Raw genomic sequence first — 18,645 nt, forward strand, 5'->3', positions numbered from 1 at the left:
GTATATATAAAAGTATATAAATACATATTTATATTATGAAGATATCATTACTATTTCAAAGTGTGATGAAACTGGAATTTTTAAAAAGCACATGGAAACAGATTGTTGACCATTTCAGTTTGTTCTCTGACAAGTACGCCTAAACTCTCTAAGATAAGGACTTCCCTTAAGTATCATTCAGGAGGAAATCAGTAATGTACCAGACAGCATGATGATTAGCAATTAAAAATTATAACTAATTTTTAAAAAATTCTTATTTCTATCCTTTACCCTAACTGGTACCTTTGTAAAGCTATGTAGCTGAAATTCCTATTTTCTTCGTTGGTATCTTTATCTGAAATATATTTTATCCTCTTGAAACATTTTCAGTGGTTATGCAATTTTAGAGCAATTTTCTTTCAGGAGATTTTTGGCTTCCATTATTATTATTGAAAAATGAGCTTTCTAATGGTGATTTCTTTTGGCACTTTGAATATGCCATCCTCTGCCTTCTGCCCTCCATTGTTCTGATGAGAAGCCAGCTGTTTATCGTCTTGAGATTCCCTTGTATGTGACCAATCATTTTTCTCTAGCTGTTTTCAGGAATTTTTCTATCTTTCAGCATTTTTACTGTGATGTATCTGCATGTGGTTCTCTTTGCATTTATTCTACTTGCAGTTTGTTGAGCTTCTTGGATGTGTAGGTTAATGTTTTTCAACAAATCTGGGAAGTTTTCAGTCATTGTTTCATTTAATATTTTTTCTGCTGTTTTCCCTCCTCTCCTGCTGTTCCCATTAGGTATATGTTGGTGTGTCTAGTGGTGTCTCGCATTTCTCTGGGACTCTATTCATTTTTCTTCATTCTGTTTTCTCCGTTCTTCAGACTGCATAATCTCTTCGTTCCATTATTAAGTCTGCTGATGCTAGTTCAAATCTACTATTGTGCCCCTCTGGTCATAATTCATTTCAGTTACCCTTTCAGTGTAAGAATTACCATTTGATCCTTTTTTTTTTTTTTAATCATTTCTGTCACTTTATTGATATTCTCTCTTGATAATACATTATTACCAGGCCTTTCTTTCTTTTCTTTCTTTCTTTTTTTTTTTTTGAGACAGGGTCTCACTCTGCTGCCCAGGCTGGATTGCAGTGGCGCAATCTTGGCTCACTGCAACCTCCACCTCCCAGGTTTAAGTGATTCTGCTGCCTCAGCCTCCCAAGTTGCTAGGATTACAGGTGTGTGCCACCACGCCTGGCTAATTTTTGTACTTTTAGTAGAGACAGGGTTTCACCGTGTTGGCCAGGCTGGTCTCGAACTCCTGACCTTGTGATTCACCTGCCTTGGCCTCCCAAAGTGCTGGGATTAAAGGCGTGAGCCACCGTACCCAGCCTATTTTTATATTTATTTAATTTAATTAATTATTTTATTTTTGAGAAAGATTTTCAGACTGTTATCCAGGCTGGAGTGCAGTGGCGCGATCTTGGCTTACTTCAACCTCCGCCTCCTGTGTTCAAGTGATTCTCCTGCCTCAGCCTCCCGAGCAGCTAGGATTACAGGTGCCCGCCACCACGCCCGGCTAATTTTTTTGTATTTTTAGTAGACATGGGGTTTCACTATGTTGGCCAGGCTGGTCTCGACCTCCTGACCTCATGATCTGCCTGCCTTGGTCCCCTAAAGTGCTGGGATTACAGGTGTGAGCCACCGCGCCCAGCCTATTTTTTATACACAGAGGGTCTCACTTTGTTGCCCAAGCTGGTCTCAAACTTCTGAACTCAAGGGATCCTCCGACCTCGACCACCCAAAGTGCTGGGATTACAGGCATGAGCCACTGTGCTCGGCACTAGACAAAATTTGTTGGTTTTTTTTTTTTTTGAGACCAAGTCTCATTCTCTTGCCCAGGCTGGATTGCAGTGGTGCCATCTTGGCTCATTGCAGCCTTCACCTCCTGGGTTCAAGCAATTCTCCTGCCTCAGCCTTCCTAGTAGTTGGGATTATAGGCACCCGCCACCATGCCCAGCTAATTTTTGTATTTTTAGTAGAGACAGGGTTTTGCCATGTTGGTCAGGCTGGTCTCAAACTCCTGACATCAGACGATCCACCTGCCTTGGCCTCCCAAAGTGCTGGGATTACAGGTGTGAGCCACTGCACCTGGCCAAAATTTGTTTCATTGTTCTGCAACATACTTGTTTTAAATTAGATGAGGCAACATCTTAATGATACATTTATAGTGCTGAACTGTTGGCAAACGTGAGTCCTCATCTAAGCAGATGCTATTTTTTTCTTGGCAAATAGAAACTGTGAATGAAAATTGAGAAGTATCATGGGACTTCTGTCTATTCCTAGTATTCTCAGAAGTGAGTTTTTTTTTTTTTTTTTTTTTTTTTTTTTTTAAAGTGATCCATTAGATAGCCTTCTTCTAGGCTGGGCAGTTGCAAACCTATACTGCCTGACTTAAAAATGCCTCTTGGGAATGGCCACCTAGCTATTACAGGAACCACCCTCTACCTCCCTTATCCAAATACTCTCTTTCAGGTCTTCCTGCACTCTTCCCTTTCCTGCCCTGACAACAAAGATTTTACTTCTTCCTGGACCTCTCAACCCCTGCCACTGCCTCTTCATGTTACCCTAGTGTGAGTCCTGGTCATGCGTTACAATGGAAGAAGGAATGGGAGCATTCCTGTTCTAAGTCCCTCTCTGTTCTTTGCACACTAAAGCCCACCCAAACATCAGGAGCCTGGGTATGCCTCCTGATATTAAGGGGAGTTTTCAGACCCCAGGTCCACAGCCCAGAGAACACCATTATCATCATAGCATGCCTTGAAATGGAGGTGAGGGCCAGTCTATAGTAGAGTGAACTGCATCGATTTTGGTGCTACCCTTTCCCACTTGTATGGCCTTGGGCCAGTCATCTCATATTTCTGAGTCTATCTCCTCATCTGATCAATGGAGTTTATGCTCCCTGTCTTGTAAAAATGTTGTATTACAGTATTAATAAACAACAGATTTGAAAGTAACACAATACGTAGTAGCTGAACAAGAAATACTATTTTCCCTTTTCCAACAGAGTCTAAGTTACCAAAAAGAAGAAAAATGTAAAGGAGAGCTTTTTATTCTCCCTCATTTTTTTAAGTAGTTAAAACTTTACAAAACCTCAATTACCTCAAAGATCTAGATAAACAGTAGGGGGAGAAACCGTGTGCTGGTACTCTGTTCTCCAGGAGTCTGGGAAAAGGGAAAGGCCCGAACTGAAAGAAACATGGAGACAGTGGAAGGGAGAGGTATCAAGGCCAACCCTCGGCTTCTTAGACAAAAGAGGTACCTGCTGTGAAGGATTAGTTAGAACATGGTGCTAGGCAGCCTTCTCTCTGTGTCTCTTTCTCCAGCTCTCCCTCTTGAGACTCCATTTCCCCTCTGACAACCCTGCCTTATCTTCATAACTGTGGACTGTTTCTGTACCTACAGGGACCTGCATTCGTGACTGTATTAGCAAGCTTTCTTTTAGACTTAATAAACATATTTTTGTCATTTACTGCATTTATATATGACACTGGGATCCATTCCAGTTATGTTCAGTAAGGCAGCATCCCACATGTGTAATTTCACAAAATGAAGTCATCCTGAAGGCTTCTGTCACCTTTCTAAGTCCTGGGAGTCTGAGAAACTATACACCTTTGCTCTGTGTGATGGCTGACTGGCTGGCTTGCTTATTTATTTATTTGTTTGTTTGAGATGGAGTCTTGCTCTGTTGCCCAGGCTGGAGTGCAGCACCGCGATCTCGGCTCACTGCATACTCTGCCTCCTGGGTTCAAGTAATTCTCCTGCCTCAGCCTCCAAATCCACGCCCAGCTAATTTTTGTATTTTTTAGTAGAGACAGGGTTTCACCATGTTGGCCAGGCTGGTCTCTAACTTCTGACCTCAAGTAATCTGCCTTCCGCAGCCTCTCAAAGTGCTAGGATTATAGGCACGAGCGACACGTGACCTTGTTATTTATTAAAAATTTTTTTGTAGCAATTATTATTATTATTATTTTTTGGTGAAGACAGATGTCTTACCATGTTGCCCTGGTTGGTCTCACTCAAACTCCTGGCCTCAAGTGATTCTCCTGCTTTGGCCTCCCAAAGCCCTGGGATTACAGGCATGAGCCACTGCGCCCATTCCCTTTGTTGTGTTTTTCTGTGCTTATGTGTAGCTGCCAGAGAAGTCAGTCCTTGGCAGGCTTTTTTTTTTTTTTTTTTTTTTTTTTTTGAGACGGAGTCCTGCTCCGTCTCACAGGCTAGAGTGCAGCGGCGTGGTCTCGGCTCACTGCAACTTCCGCCTCCTGGGTTCAAGCAATTCCCCTGCCTCAGCCTCCCAAGTAGCTGGGATTACAGGTGCCTGCTACCATGCCCGGCTAATTTTTTTGTAGTTTTAGTAGAGATGGGGTTTCACCATGTTGGCCAGGCTGGTTTTGAACTCCTGAGCTCGTAGTCCGCCTGCCTTGGCCTCCCAAAGTGCTGGGATTACAGGCATGAGCCACCACACCCAGACTTTTTTTTTTTTTTGAGACGGAGTCTCGCTTTGTTGCCCAGGCTGGAGAGCAGTGGCATGATTTCTGCCCACTGCAACCTCCACCTCCCGGGTTCAAGTGATTCTCCTGCCTCAGCCTCCTGAGTAGCTGGGACTACAGGCATGCACCACATCTGGCTAATTTTTTGTATTTTTCATGCAGACGGGGTTTCACCATCTTGGTCAGGCTGCTTTCAAACTCCTGACCTGTGATCTGCTGGTCTCAGCCTCCCAAAGTGCTGGGATTACAGGCATGAGCCATCGCGCCCAGCCAGTCCTTGGCAGGCTTTCCAAAGCAGAATTTCACAGCTTCTCACTCCCAAGGATGGATTAGGACTGGTGCCAGTGAGACTTCTTTGGGAGAGGCCTGGCCATCTCCTGGCTGCTGCTGTCCAGGGATCTTTAGGACAGGCTGGACCATCTTTTAGAATTACCATGCTAGTTCTCTTAGTGATTCAAATTTCATGTCCTTAAAGGATTTTAGAGCTGAAAAGACAAATGCACCAAGGCTCATTTTTGGAAGGTTACCAAAAAATAGTGATTGCATGTAAAATGTTTAAGATAAGATTTTTCCTTTGAAAATTAAAAGACAAGTAGTGTGATTGAATGTGCTCTTTGCCTGTGGGGCTGGGAGAGATTTGGGTTTGCTGTAGCCTGTAGAGTAGACAGGAGGGGCTCTTGTTCCTTCTTGGGGGCAGGATCTATCTTTCAGTGTTGCTGTTTAGGTAATTTCCCTGCTGCCAGCTGGGAGGTAAATGGAGGAGGAGGACTTCTCTAAATCCCTTACTGTGGATTCATAACTTCCCCCCTTTGAATTCTCCTATGGCCTTTCAGGTCTGTGGGAATGTATTTGGGATAACAAGGCAGAAAACAAGTGTGAGATGCTATCTTGTCTGTCAGAGGGCCAGCCATGAGAACCATCAGAAAAAAGTGGGCATACCAGGTTGCATTCTACATGTAGCAGCCTGTGGTCACAGCAGCAAGATGTCTGGCTTTCCCTAACTTCAACCTTCAAACCATTTGTTCATACCATTTAATTTTTAATTTTTATTTATTTTTGAGACAGAGTCTTGCTTGCTTTGTTGCCCAGGCTGGAATATATTGGCGCGATCTCAGCTTACTGCAGCCTTTATCTCCTGGGTTCAAGCGATTCTCCTGCTTCAGTCTCTTAAGTAGCTGGGATTACAGGCGCGTGCCACCACACCTGGCTAATTTTTGTATTTTTAGTAGAAATGGAGTTTTGCCATGTTGGCCAGGCTGGTTTCAAACTCCTGACCTCAGGTGATCCACCCCCTTTGGCCTCCCAAAGTGCTAGGATTACAGGCATGAGCCATCGTGCCCGGCCCATCCCACTTAGTGTCAGTTTATTTTAATCAGTATTTGACACTTAGATACTGACATGTTCAAATTCTATCTGTAAAAAATGTTTTTTAGATAACTTCCTAAATTATTTGTTTCTGTTAGAACATTTGTACAGAATGATTTTAAACAGAGGAAACTTGTGTATAGACGCCCTTTAATGTCATGAAATATTTTCTTAAAAACCTTTATGATGTGAGTTTTTAATGCATTGAAACAAATTGTTCCAAAAAAACCCAAATCAACAGTCTTTAAAATACTGAATTTTAGATAATGGAAAGAAGTGAAATGCTGAGGAGGCAGAGAAAAAAAGTTTGAGAAATTACCTGATCATGGTAAAAATATCCCGACAGGACCAGTGGTTAGACAGGCAGAACTTTTGGGAGAGCCCCACCCCTTCTGTGGCAAATCCTGTCTCCAGTTTCCTGCACATCCTGCTCTGTGTTCAAAGGTTTCCCTGTGAGAGATTAGCTCACAGTTGCTGACACCTCACAATCTCCCTCACAATCTGCAGGAACAGTTACTTTGAGTTGTCAGAGGGTCATTCAGCTCATAGCTACTTTTGATAAACCATCCTAAAAATGTTCTTTATTGACTTGTAGATTTGTAAAAATTGTATCTGTTTAGGAGGGTGAACCTTCTGGAAAGAGAAAAGCAGAAGATGATGATAAAGCAAATAAAAAGCATAAGAAGTACGTGATCAGTGATGAAGAAGAAGAAGAAGATGATTGAAGTATGAAATATGAAAACATTTTATATATTTTATTGTACAGTTATAAATATGTAAACATGAGTTATTTTGATTGAAATGAATCGATTTGCTTTTGTGTAATTTTAATTGTAATAAAACAATTTAAAAGCAAGTCTCTGTTCAAGAAATCTACTTTTCCGGCCAGGTGTGGTGGCTCATGCCTGTAATCCCAGCACTTTGGAAGGCCGAGGCGGGTGGATCACAAGGTCATGGTGGCATGCGCCTGTAGTCCCAGCTACTCGGGAGGCTGAGGCAGGGGAATCGCTCGAACCCGGGAGGCAGAGGTTGCAGTTAGCCGAGATCGTGCCACTGCACTCCAGCCTGGCGATAGAGCAACACTGTATCTCAAAAAAATAAAAGAAAAAAGAAAAAAAAAAGAATCTACTTTTCCCAAAGCAAACTGATTTTGTTAATGCTTTACACAGTCTTAGGTCTCAGTGAATTCCTGCTGCTCTCTCAACCCCCTTACCTCTCATTCCCCACAAAGAAGCCTTCTGGCCAGGCTGAGATTCTCTCACAATTCTGGAGACTTGGAGTCTAAAATCAAGCTGTGGGAGGGCCATGCTGCCTCTGAAGATTCTTGGCAGGGATCCTTCCTTGCCTCTCAATTTCTGGTAGTTCCTGGCAATCTGTGGCTTTTGACAGTATGACTTCCGTCTCTGCCTCTGTCTTCACATGACCTTCCTCGTGTCTCTGTTCCGGGTCTCAGTATCTCCAGATCTCCCTCTGTTCATAAGGACATCATTCATTGGATTTAGGGCCAACTCTAATCTAGTGTGATATCATCTTAACGAATTACATGTGCAAAATTCTCTATTTCCAAATAAGGTCACATACTGAAGGTGTGGGTAGACATGGATTCAGTGGGGTGTGGGGGGTGGGTCACTATTCAATCCACAATGATAACCATGATAAATATTGTTGTAATGTAATTTTTAAAATTGTATTCAAAATTAATGTCAAAAAAATCCATGATGAACAAAATGTCAAAATTTTAAATGAAGACGGGATCTGGGCTGGGCGCGGTGGCTATCCTGTAATCCTAGCACTTTGGGATGCCGAGGTAGGCATCACTTGAGGTCAGGACATCGAGACCATCCTGGCTAACACGGTGAAACCCCGTCTCTACTAAAAATACAAAATTAGCCGGGCATGGTGGCACATGGCTGTAATCCTAGCTACTCGGGAGGCTGACGCAGGAGAATTGTTTGAACCCAGGAGGCAGAGGTTGCAGTGAGCCGAGATCCTGCCAGTGCACTCCAGCCTGGGTGACAAGAGTGAGACTCTGTCTTAAAAAACAAAAAATACAAAGGGAGGGGAATTTGATTCCTCTTGATTGGAAGAATGGCAAAGAATCTGCAGGTATGTTTGAAATCCACCACACACATATTTGCCTTCTCTGTGGAGCTCTTCTACATACACTAATCTTGTCCTTACTGATAGCCTCTACTTTGACTCATCTTTCTTCCTGGTGCTATTAGTCCAAACTGGGAGTGGCAGTTGTGGGAGGCTTACCCTGAAGCCTGGTTATAGATAAAGAAAAGTGACATCAAGAGAGGGGAGGCCTAAGTCATCATCATGTCACTTTCCTAACTCAGAAATCTTCAGTGCCAGCTATTTCCTGGCTTATCAAATGGAAACCCCTCTACCTGGTTTTTAAGAGCCTTCATTCTGACTCCACTCTCTCCAACGCAACACAATTTTGTGTGTTTGTTTTAAACATGTTACCAGTAGACACCTGTGTCAGTTGTTAAGCTCTTGTCTCTTCTCCAAACCTACTCTTCTGTACCTGGCACGGAGGTGCTGGGGCCAGGAGTCCACAAACCAGAGTTGAGCTTCGCCAGCTGCCCCCTGTTAGGGGGCGCCAAAGGAAGACTGGAAGCCTGGAGAACTAAGAAGGGATTGCTCCTTCCTGTTTGCTTATGGAACTTTCTGGGGGCTTCCTGTTGACTTGCATTTTCTGAGAGGACCCACCAACACTTCTTCACCTGAGCAGAGGCAGAGCCTTTCTGCAGCTGCAGAGTCCAGTTTGCAGTTTTGCCAGCACTTGCAGAGCCAGCTTCATTTTCCCCCCTGAGAGACATCAGGACCAGCTGGGCAGCAGCTTTTCCTCAGGTATGAGTTAAGCTCCAGGGGGCCCTTTATGTAAGTGTTTTAAGTTTTTATAATCCCTTTTCCCTATCAGCCCCACAGGTGGAAGCTGTTCTTTGCATCTGCTACCTCTGTGAACCCTCAGAGTTCCTCTTTTTATACTTTCAGTAACCTAGTCCACAACTTTAAACCCAATTGCAACTTTAAAATATTAAATTATGTCTGTACAGCTGTACAGACAACTGGTGTGTTTTCTGTTCCCTGACTAGAACCTGACTAGGTGGTCAAGGCAACAAATCCTCAAAGATGGAGTTTAGGGGTTGGTTTGGGTTTGAGTGCAGTTCTGAGCTCCCCACCAATGAGCAGGGGGATGCTGGTAGCCCATGGTGTCCATTGGTATCATGATGAGTCAGATTATCTCCTTTACTAGAGTAGACTACAAACTGGGGAAAGGAAATACCCAGAGTTGGAGGACTACTAGATACTGGCTCAGTTGATGCTCACTCCTAGAACCTCAAATACTCCACTAAATACAAAGTGGAGACTGACAGTGGTCAGGTGATAGATGGAGTTTTAGCCCAAGTTCAACTCACAGTATGCCCTCCAGATTTACTGACCCACCTTGTGGTTTCCCCAGTTCTTAAATATATGATTGGAATAGGTATATTTTGTCAACTGAGAAATTCCCCACATTGTCTTCTGATCCATGAAGCACCATTAAAAAGTAGAAAGGACCAAGTGGAAGCCCCTGGAAGTTATTTTTCTCACCAGGATAATAAACCAAAAACAACACTGCGTGCTTGGGGGAATTGCAAAGATGAATGATACCATCAAAGACTTGAAAGAAGCAGAGGTGATGATACCTCTTACATCCCCCATTTATTTATTCATTGATTTATATTATTTATTTATGAGACAGAGTCTCGCTCTTTATGTATTTGTTTTTGAGACAGAGTCTCGCTGCATCGCCCAGGCTGGAGTGCAGTAGTGCGATCTCAGCCCACTGCAACCTCCGCCTCCCAGGTTTAAGTGATTCTCCTGGCTCAGCTTCCCGAATAGCTGGGATTACAGACACACGCCACCAAGCCTGGCTAGTTTTTTTATATTTTTAGTGGAGATAGGGTTTCACTATGTTGGTCAAGCTGCTCTAGAACTCCTGACCTCAGGTGATTTGCCTGCCTCGGCCTCCCAAAGTGCTGGGATTACAGGCATGAGTCACTGCACCTGGCCACATCCCTCATTTATCTCACCTGTATGGCCTATTGGCAGATTGATCTTGGAAATGACTGGTTATCTTATACCGAATCAAATAATGACTATATTAGCAGCTGCTATTTCATATATATTTCTTTGAGACAGTCTCATTCTGTCACCCAGGCTGGGTCACAAGGAAAGTGAGAAATACATTAAGCAGAGGAGGACATGTATCCTTCAAAAGCTGTAGGCAGGGCCAGGTGTGGTGGCTCACACCTATAATCTGAGCACTTTGGAAGGCCAAGGTGGGTGGATCACTTGAGGTCAGGAGTTCAAGACCAGCCTGGGCAAATGCTTTTTTCCCCTTCATATTAATATGTAAGGACAAACAGAAACAGTTCGCTTTTACTTTTTAGACCAATGGCACCCCTCATTAGACCAATGGTACCCCTCATTAGACCAATGGTACCCCTTACTAGACCAATGAAACCCTTTGGTCTGAGGCAACAATCTTGCCTCACAGCTACATGGACTTACCTATATACTTTGCCATATGGAGTCTGCAAAACTGACCATCTTGATGTTCCACATGTCACACTGGTCCACTGCAGCGATGACATTATGCTGATGGTATCTGATCTGATGAGTAGGAAATAACTGTACTTTAGATGCCTTAGTAATCAGCCCTCAGCGTGTAAACCAGAGAGTGGGAGATAATCCCCATCAAAATTTAGGGGCATGCCACCTCAGTGAAGTTTCTGGGGGACTAATGGTCTGGAGCATGTCTGGATAGCCCCTCCAAAATGAAGGATATGGTGCTGTACCTTAAACCACCTATCAGTGCAAAATAATGCTTGGTGGATCTTTCTGGATTTAGGAGCCAATGTACACTTTATTTCATTGTGCACTTTGACCTTTTGCCAAGTAAGGCAGAGATGCTACCTGTTTTAAGTGAGGACCAGAATAAGAGACTGTTTTGCAGTAATTGCAGGTTACAGGGCAAACTGCTCTTCCACTTCGGCCTAATAACCCAGCATATCTGATAATGCTTAGTGTGTCTGTGGCAAATATCACTGCTGTCTGAACCCTGTGGTTAGAATCAGCAAGAGAACTGAGTACAGGTCTCTAGGGATTTGAAACATATCCACGTCCTCTTCTGTAGACAGTCCTTTTTTTTTTTTTTTTTGGAGACGGAGTCTTGATCTCCTGACCTCATGATCCGCCCGTCTCAGCCTCCCAAAGTGCTGGGATTACAGACGTGAGGCACCACACCTGGCCTAGACAGTCCCTTTTAACACTTAATCATGGAATATCAAGTAACCACACAGGCTGAGCTTCTCAGAATGAACTGGGCATTTTCTGTCCCAGGAAGCTGTAAGATTGGGCATATGTATGGCAGTTTTTTACCAATCTATCATCTGGGCTCAATGAAGTCTAGAAGGCATGAGAAGGTTTCTTGTATAGGTGGCTCAGGTTCCCTTAATACAGACTCTTGCTGAATTGTCTCTTCTGTCCCCTTCTCCAAAAGCAAAAAGCCTGGTTTCAAATATCCTCAATTTATTTACTCATTTGTTCAGTTCCCAGTATGCAAATAATAAAATGACTATGGCTGTCTGCTCAGCTCTGGGCCATACACAGTGGCCATGCAGGCCAAGTTCCCATTTAATTTACAGCTCAGAAAGCTCTACTCATATTGAGAATTAAAAAGATTCCAGTACCCAGAGTTTAAGAAAGGGGCAGCAACTGCAAATATCTTAAAGAAAACACGCAAGAAACTCCAACTGAATGAAATACTATGTGCTCATGTGTACTTTGCCAAATGATTTAAGATTTGACACAAATTAGGCTGGGTGTGGTGGCTCACACCTGTAATCCCAGCACTTTGGGAGGCCGAGGAAGGTGGACTACTTGAGGCCAGCAGTTCAGGACCAGCCTGGCCAACATGGTAAAATACTGTCTCTACTAAAAATACAAAAATTAGCTGGGTGTGGTGGCGCACGCTGGTAATCCCAGCTGCTCTGGAGGCTGAGGCAGGAGAATCGCTTGAACCTAGGAGGTGGAGCTTGCCGTGAGCCGAACCACTGTACTCCAGCCTGGGCGACTGAGCGAGACTCCGTCTCAAAAAAAAAAAACAAAAAAAACACCTGAAAACAAATCACTCTCAAATTCAGCACTTAACAACAACAAGCATTTACTATTATCATGCTGATTCTGAGGATTAGGAATTCAGGAATGGCTTACCTTTCACCCACCAACGCTGCCTCTTTCTTTCTCCAAAGATACTCTAGTTAGTTAAGCTTCTGAGAACCTGGCTTAGGGAGCAAGTTTGAGGTTGGTTTAATGGAGATTTGTTTTATGAAGCTTGGGACTATGTTGAAGTGGTGGACCAAGAACTGTGTATAAGAACTTTAGTTGGAAAAATTAATACTGTGCATTTTCCCCCAACACCAAAGATCCTAGTGGGACCATGGATCTGTTTGGAGATATAGACGACATTTCTTCTGAGAGTGATGAAGGCAATCAACCACCTACTCCACGACAGCTGGTTGTAAGTACAATCACCAATATCAACCAATCCCATTATTCAAAGCTAAAAAAAGAAAGCTTCAGAGGCTGATGGGTCTGTCTCATGTTGAGAGAGGATGTGGATAGCCAAACATCTGATGAATAGGTGACTTTCTTAGCTATATTGGGAATTTCTGGATATAAGAAGGCACAGAAGGAACTACTCAGAATAAAGCTGATGCCAAACTTTAGGGGCTAGACTAATATAAAACAATATAAAAATATAATATATAACATAAAAACCTTTGATTTAAAGGTTTTTCTTATTCAAGCCTATGACAAGAAGCATGAGCGATGCTGACATTCTCTGATTTTAATAGTTGTCTAGTATTGATGGGGTGAATAATTTCATACTTCTATTGCTGAATATGTTATGCAAAATACGTCAATAAAATAGATACTTTTTTCTACTAATGTTGGCTAACGGATCCTGTTTTCCCATGTTTTTTTTCTGTTTTGTTTTGTCTTGCTTTTTTTTTTTTTTGAGACGAAGTTTCAAAGATTACAGGCATGAGCCACCACGCCCAGCCTGTTTTGCTTTTTGTAGGCATGAGGTGAGGTTTTAGGGAGAAGCTTGGAAGAATTGCTGACTGTTTTGTCCCTAAAGTGGAGTGTAAATTTACTTCGCAGCCAGGCGCGCTAGCTCACGCCTATAATCCCAGCACTTTGGGAGGCCAAGGTGGGCAGATCGCCTGAGGTCAGGAGTTTGAGACCAGTCTGACCAACATGGTGAAACCCCGTCTCTACTAAAAACACAAAAATTAGCCAGGCATGGTGGTGCAGGCCTGTAATTCCAGCTACTCAGGAGGCTGAGGCGGGAGAATCGTTTGAACCAGGGAGGTAGAGGTTGCAGTGAGCCGAGATCACGCCACTGCACTCCAGCCTAGGTGACAGAGTGAAGACTCTATAAAAAACAAACAAACAAACAAACAAAACATTACTTCCTGTCAAACCTGCATCTGCCTAGTGCAGGACGAGTAAAGCTAGCACATTTCTAATGTCTTCAAGTTCTCACATTCTGATTCCTTTCTTAGGATGAACATGGAGTGCCTCAGGACCAGCAGGAGGAAGAGCCAATTTCTGAAACCATAATAGAAGAAGAAATTCCCAGTATCAACTCCGATTTAGGAAATGAATTGTATTTTGTTAAATTACCCAAGTTTCTCAGTATAGAACCCAAGTAAGAGGACTGATTAAAATTTTCAAGATATTAAAAATGTGTAGAATAAATATTTTTTTATTTATCATGAGTTTACTAATCACAAAGATGGGAGATTTCTCATATAACTTTGAAAAAAATAAATCTGGGTTGTGCTGTGGTAGAAAAATGAATCACTATTGAGAGAGAATTTTAATGCTAATAATTTTTCTAGCATTTTGGCACTTTCTTTTACATAAACAGATCACAATGGATGAAGGTGTTTCTCCCTAGTATAAAGCTGACAAATCAGAAAATAAGAGTGACAAAGTCTGCTAGAGAAATCACAAATGTTGTGGCCGGGTATGGCGGCTCATGCCTGTAATCCCACCACTTTGGGAGGCCGAGGCGGGCAGATCACTTGAGGTCAGAAGTTTGAGACTAGCCTGGGCAAAATGGTGAAACCCCGCCTCTACTAAAAATACAAAAATTAGCTGGGCGTGGTGGCACACGCCTGTAATCCCAGCTACTTGGGAGGCTGAGGCGTGAGAATCTCTCAAATCCAGGAGATGGAGGTTGCAGTGAGCCGAGATTGTGCCACTGCACTCCAGCCTGGGTAACAGAGTGAGTGAGACTCTGCCTAAAAAAAAAAAAAAAAAAATCACAAATGTTCAATGCAAAAGCCATTGTGAATCTAGAAAAGACAATTATTTTGTACTACAAAATAGTGTCAGTGGGTATGATTCACTAAGGTACATGCATGCAAGCTCTTGTGCTTAACACATTTTCTTTAAAAAATATGGGAAGACCATGTGTTACCTATACTTTGGAAGACATATTTCATCAAATAACATTTTGAATTGTTAGTTGCATTTGAATTTTATTTCAGGCAATATGTTTTAGAAACAAATTTCAAGAAAGCATGGTACTTTGCATACTTCTTTGAAGGTTTACATGAAGTTATTTGTCTACTGTGATTTTTGGAAACACATGGGGACACCTTGTAGGGATGATTAAATATAATATTAATCATATTCCTTACTAAATATGGCTAACATTATGTTAAAAACACAATTTGTAGGCCTTTTGATCCTCAGTTTTATGAAGATGAATTTGAAGATGAGAAAGTGCTTGACGAGGAAGATAGAATCAGGTTAAAATTAAAGGTACCATCCCACACTTTATTCCTTTTAAGTTTTTCCTTTTATAAAGTAAAGCAGGGATGACAACGTGAGACTTGAGCTTGGGAAATCCTCTTATGTTTCTTGTTCAATAGCTCTTTAGACCTAGGAATTAAAACACCTTTTCAGAATATTTTTATGGGAGGAGGTATGTGTCCTTTTTTATCCCTGTAGAATTGTCACTTTCTTCTTTTGGTTGCAGTTATGCTTTTTTTGACATAAGTAAAGATAAACATTTTTGAAAATTGTTAGCTACTTCCTTCAGGATAAATAATAATAAGGCATATGGAATTGACTCCAGATTTTACAGTGGATAGATCCTGGTGATTTCCCACAATAGAAATGTCTCAACTCTTCATGGATATTCAAACTATGCACAAAAGAGAACTTGTCATTAGGTGGTTCCTCTCTTGAAGGCCGGGGACAGCAAAGCACTACCAACTGCTTTCATAGGCATGTTGTTCTTCCTTAAGGGGGTTTCCTTTAAAACAATTTTTTTTAACTTAAAACTTTGTGTGGGTTTTTTTATTTTTTTGAGATGGGCCTTGCTGTTTTTCCCAGAATGGTCTCAAACTCCTGGGCTCAAGCGATCTTCCCACCTCAGCCTCCCGAGTAGCTGGGTACAGGTGCACACCACCACACCTGGCGACAGGATTGCCTATGAGTTTCTACCGGGGCCCCAGTGGTAGCACTGGGCAGGGGAAATTGTTGTTGTTGTTGTTACTTTCCACCATATGGGTAGAATAAATTTAGACTCAAAAACAGGGCAAAGCACTGATCTCATGTTTTAATTTTTTAATTCGTTATTCTTTTTTAAAAATTGTAATTTCATGCCCAGAGCTTCCCTGTCTCACTATGGGAATGAGACAGGGAATGGGGCAGTTTTTCGCCCGTCTTTCATTGGGTTCATCTTCAAGTGGCCCTGTCATAGGCAGAGGTCTCATTTTAACTCTCTACCTCATGTGGACCCAAAGCCTCATGCTGTCTCCTTTGGAGTTCTTCATGTGTCTTGTTTGATAACACCTCTGGCCTGCATGCTACTTAGCTCCTGCTTCCACTGATATGAACTGGAGCTCAGAAAAGATTTGAAGAAAATGTCTGGCTAGTTTAACCAACATCTCTAGGTGTATGTAGCAGGTAGGTTTCAGTTGTGCTGAATCAGTTAGTTTTTGTAAGCTCACTCTATCATTACCTATCAAGTCTTTACACATGATTATAAATCACCTGAAGAAAGAAGAACATTTAGTTAAACTGGTTTAACTAACCAATGCCTTTGGGTTTTTAACCAGGTAGAAAATACTATAAGATGGAGGATACGCCGGGATGAAGGAGGAAATAAAATTAAAGAAAGCAATGCTCGGATGGTCAAGTGGTCAGACAGAAGGTGAGCATAAAATGCCTGAAAAATGCTGACATGCCAAGAGGGAGGCCTGGGATGAGTGAGGTTTTCTTTGTAGAAACTTCTTTTGGGGTCGTTTTCTTTTCTTTTCTTTTCTTTTTTGTTTTGAGACAGACTCTCGCTCTGTCAGGCTGGAGTGCTGGAGTGCAGTGGCGTGATCTTGGCTCACTGCAGCCTCCGTCTCCTGGGCTCAAGTAATTATTCTGCCTTGGCCTCCTCAATAGCTGGGATTACAGGCATGTGCCACCACGCCCGGCTAATTTTTGTATTTTTAGTAGAGACGGGGTTTCACTGTGTTGGCTACGCTGGTCTCGAACTCCTGACCTCAGGTGATCCGCCTGCCTCGGCCTCCCAGAGTGCTGGGATTACAGGCATGAGCCACTGCGCCTGGCCTGGGGTCATTTTCACTAAAGGATTTACAAAAATTTAGGTCTCTGAAATTACCTAGGAAACTTGAGAGAAGTAACTAGGGTAGAGGTCTTATAGCTGTGCTGGTGGAGACTTCGGAAATGAACTGAAGATGTGACAAAAGCCATTGTATCTACCTTACTGAAGTGAAAGACTAAAGGTAGCTCCCATTGGTGAGATATCAGACATGACAAATTGATACTTTTGAAAACTTGTTTCTGCTTTGCTAATGAAGTGGTAGAGATTTGTAAAATTACAAAACAATTAAGAGGATAGATTTTTACCACTTTTTACTTTGGAAGGAGACAGGTTATTTACAGCATCTTTTCTGCTTTTCCTATGAATTCAGTATGAGGACAGGATCTAGCAGTTCCACACTATTTTAAGCAAAGCTCACATGGCAGAATGGAAGCCGTAGGACTCATTAAATATCCACCCTAATATTTGAACTGTTTCTCATTTCCAGCATGTCCCTGCATTTAGGCAATGAAGTGTTTGATGTGTACAAAGCCCCGCTGCTGGGCAATTACATCCACCTGTTTATAAGAGAAGACACTGGTCTACAGGGACAAGCCATCTTTAAATCCAAACTTACCTTTAGGTAACTATTCACACCGACACATGATTACCTGCAGTTAAGGAGTAACAAAGTAGAGATAGTACAACCCAACCCTGGACCACGGTCTAGTTCTCATACACCTTTTAAGTTGACTCCAAGCTGAACTGCTCAGGGAGCCAGTTCATCCTATCAGAATTCCCAGGAGAGTGATTATAACCCAGAATGTAGGTATGTTAATCCACAATGATCAGTACACTTGGTAAGAAGCCTGGAGGATTTGTCCTTGCAGCTCTGCTGCTCAGCAGGTCCTTTCCCTGGAGTGAAATTGACCTGGGAAGCTAGGCCATCATCAGAATGGTGTTGGTGTGTGCCGGCAACAGACCCTTGCCTGAGGCTGCTGCAGCCTGTGCCTAAGCGGTCATATGCTGTGGCCAGCTAAGCTTACTGTTGTGGCCCCTTCTCCATGCCTTCCCTCTGAAGGACACAGTACTGTTGATTAGGAGTAGGCTTTCCTCCAGAGGTGGAGTACTTTTTTAAAAGACAAGCGCTCTTTTGGGGGACATGGAAGTTTTCTAAAATCAGACAGGGGTCATGATTGTAAAACTGTTTAATTGTATACTTAAATGAATGGATGTCATAGTATGTAAAACATATTCAGTATATCCGTTGGTCTTTTTAAAGACTATAAATAGGGACAGCTCTGAGGTTATGTAATCTTGAGGAAGGGTTGCAATCTCACTAGTTTCCAGCTTCCTTATCTATAAAATGGCAATAATAACATCTACCGCACAGGGATGTTGTATCAATGAAGTCAAATAACACATAGAACATCACACAGAGACCTGGCACAAGTGCTGAGTGGTGCTCAATCCAGTCTCTTAATCATCTCTCCTAGAATAGCATCCTAAAAGACGTGTGATTCTGAGCTTGCTTTTTTTCACTGTCCCCCGTGCTCCACACTGGGATATTTGACTGCCTGGCATCATCTCATTCTGGACGTCCCATCTCTCTGTAGCCATGCTCTCTCTTCCAGAGACTCTCCCCTAAGGATCATTCTCCTCCCCTCTGATATACATAATTAAAAGCTGCCTTCCTGTAGTCAGGAAGACATTTCTTTCCACCCAGGACTCCTGGTCTAGCTGTATTATCCCCCTGGGCTGTTATAAGGCCCCTGCTGCTACTGTGACCTGCCTCCTTGCTTTGACTTCCAATTTCTTCCAGATGGAGAGATTCATTGTTAGTTCTCTAAATGTCCCTTCTGGCATCTGCACCTCCCTCTGGGAACTGAGATTTCATATTCCGTCTCTTCTCCTCTCTCTGACTGCAATCGGGGATATTCTTTGTAAAATACTTTGACCTTGCCACCTGCCTCTCCTCACTTCTGCTGCACTCCCACTTTAGCCCAGTCAGCTTTCCCCAGGAGGTGGGGCAGAGGGAGGAGTTTCTCAGGAGGCTGGAGAAGGAAGAACTGTGATCCT

The 18,645-nt window shown here is 42.7% G+C and overlaps 2 protein-coding genes across 6 annotated transcripts in view; both read left to right on the top strand.

Annotated features, from left to right (window-relative positions):
• The window catches only part of LOC105490296 (LEO1 homolog, Paf1/RNA polymerase II complex component), a 40,275-nt gene extending 33,531 nt beyond the window's left edge, over nt 1–6,744 (top strand). The window contains exons 12-14 of one of the 2 annotated variants that reach the window (XM_071066839.1): nt 3,195–3,291; nt 5,390–5,396; nt 6,509–6,690. In XM_071066839.1, the coding sequence (XP_070922940.1) occupies nt 3,195–3,291; nt 5,390–5,396; nt 6,509–6,581 (177 nt within the window). In that variant the 3' untranslated portion in view covers nt 6,582–6,690. Of the gene's footprint in view, nt 1–3,194; nt 3,292–5,389; nt 5,397–6,508 lie in introns of both variants that reach the window. The other variant, XM_071066838.1, reaches the window with a different exon arrangement.
• A 5,632-nt stretch (nt 6,745–12,376) lies between these two features.
• LOC105490260 (RNA polymerase-associated protein LEO1-like) overlaps nt 12,377–18,645 on the top strand; it is a 33,284-nt gene continuing 27,015 nt past the window's right edge. For 3 of the 4 annotated variants that reach the window (XR_011606046.1, XM_071066842.1, XM_071066843.1), the window contains exons 1-5: nt 12,377–12,465; nt 13,517–13,662; nt 14,702–14,786; nt 16,091–16,185; nt 17,075–17,209. Coding sequence is in view for 3 of the 4 variants with exons in the window: in XM_071066842.1 (XP_070922943.1) it covers nt 12,385–12,465; nt 13,517–13,662; nt 14,702–14,786; nt 16,091–16,185; nt 17,075–17,209 (542 nt within the window). In the remaining variant the exon portion in view is untranslated. The remainder of the gene's footprint in view (nt 12,466–13,516; nt 13,663–14,701; nt 14,787–16,090; nt 16,186–17,074; nt 17,210–18,645) is intronic. The other variant, XM_071066844.1, reaches the window with a different exon arrangement.

The sequence above is a fragment of the Macaca nemestrina genome, chromosome 7 (assembly GCF_043159975.1).
Source record: "Macaca nemestrina isolate mMacNem1 chromosome 7, mMacNem.hap1, whole genome shotgun sequence".
Classification (NCBI taxonomy): domain Eukaryota; kingdom Metazoa; phylum Chordata; class Mammalia; order Primates; family Cercopithecidae; genus Macaca; species Macaca nemestrina.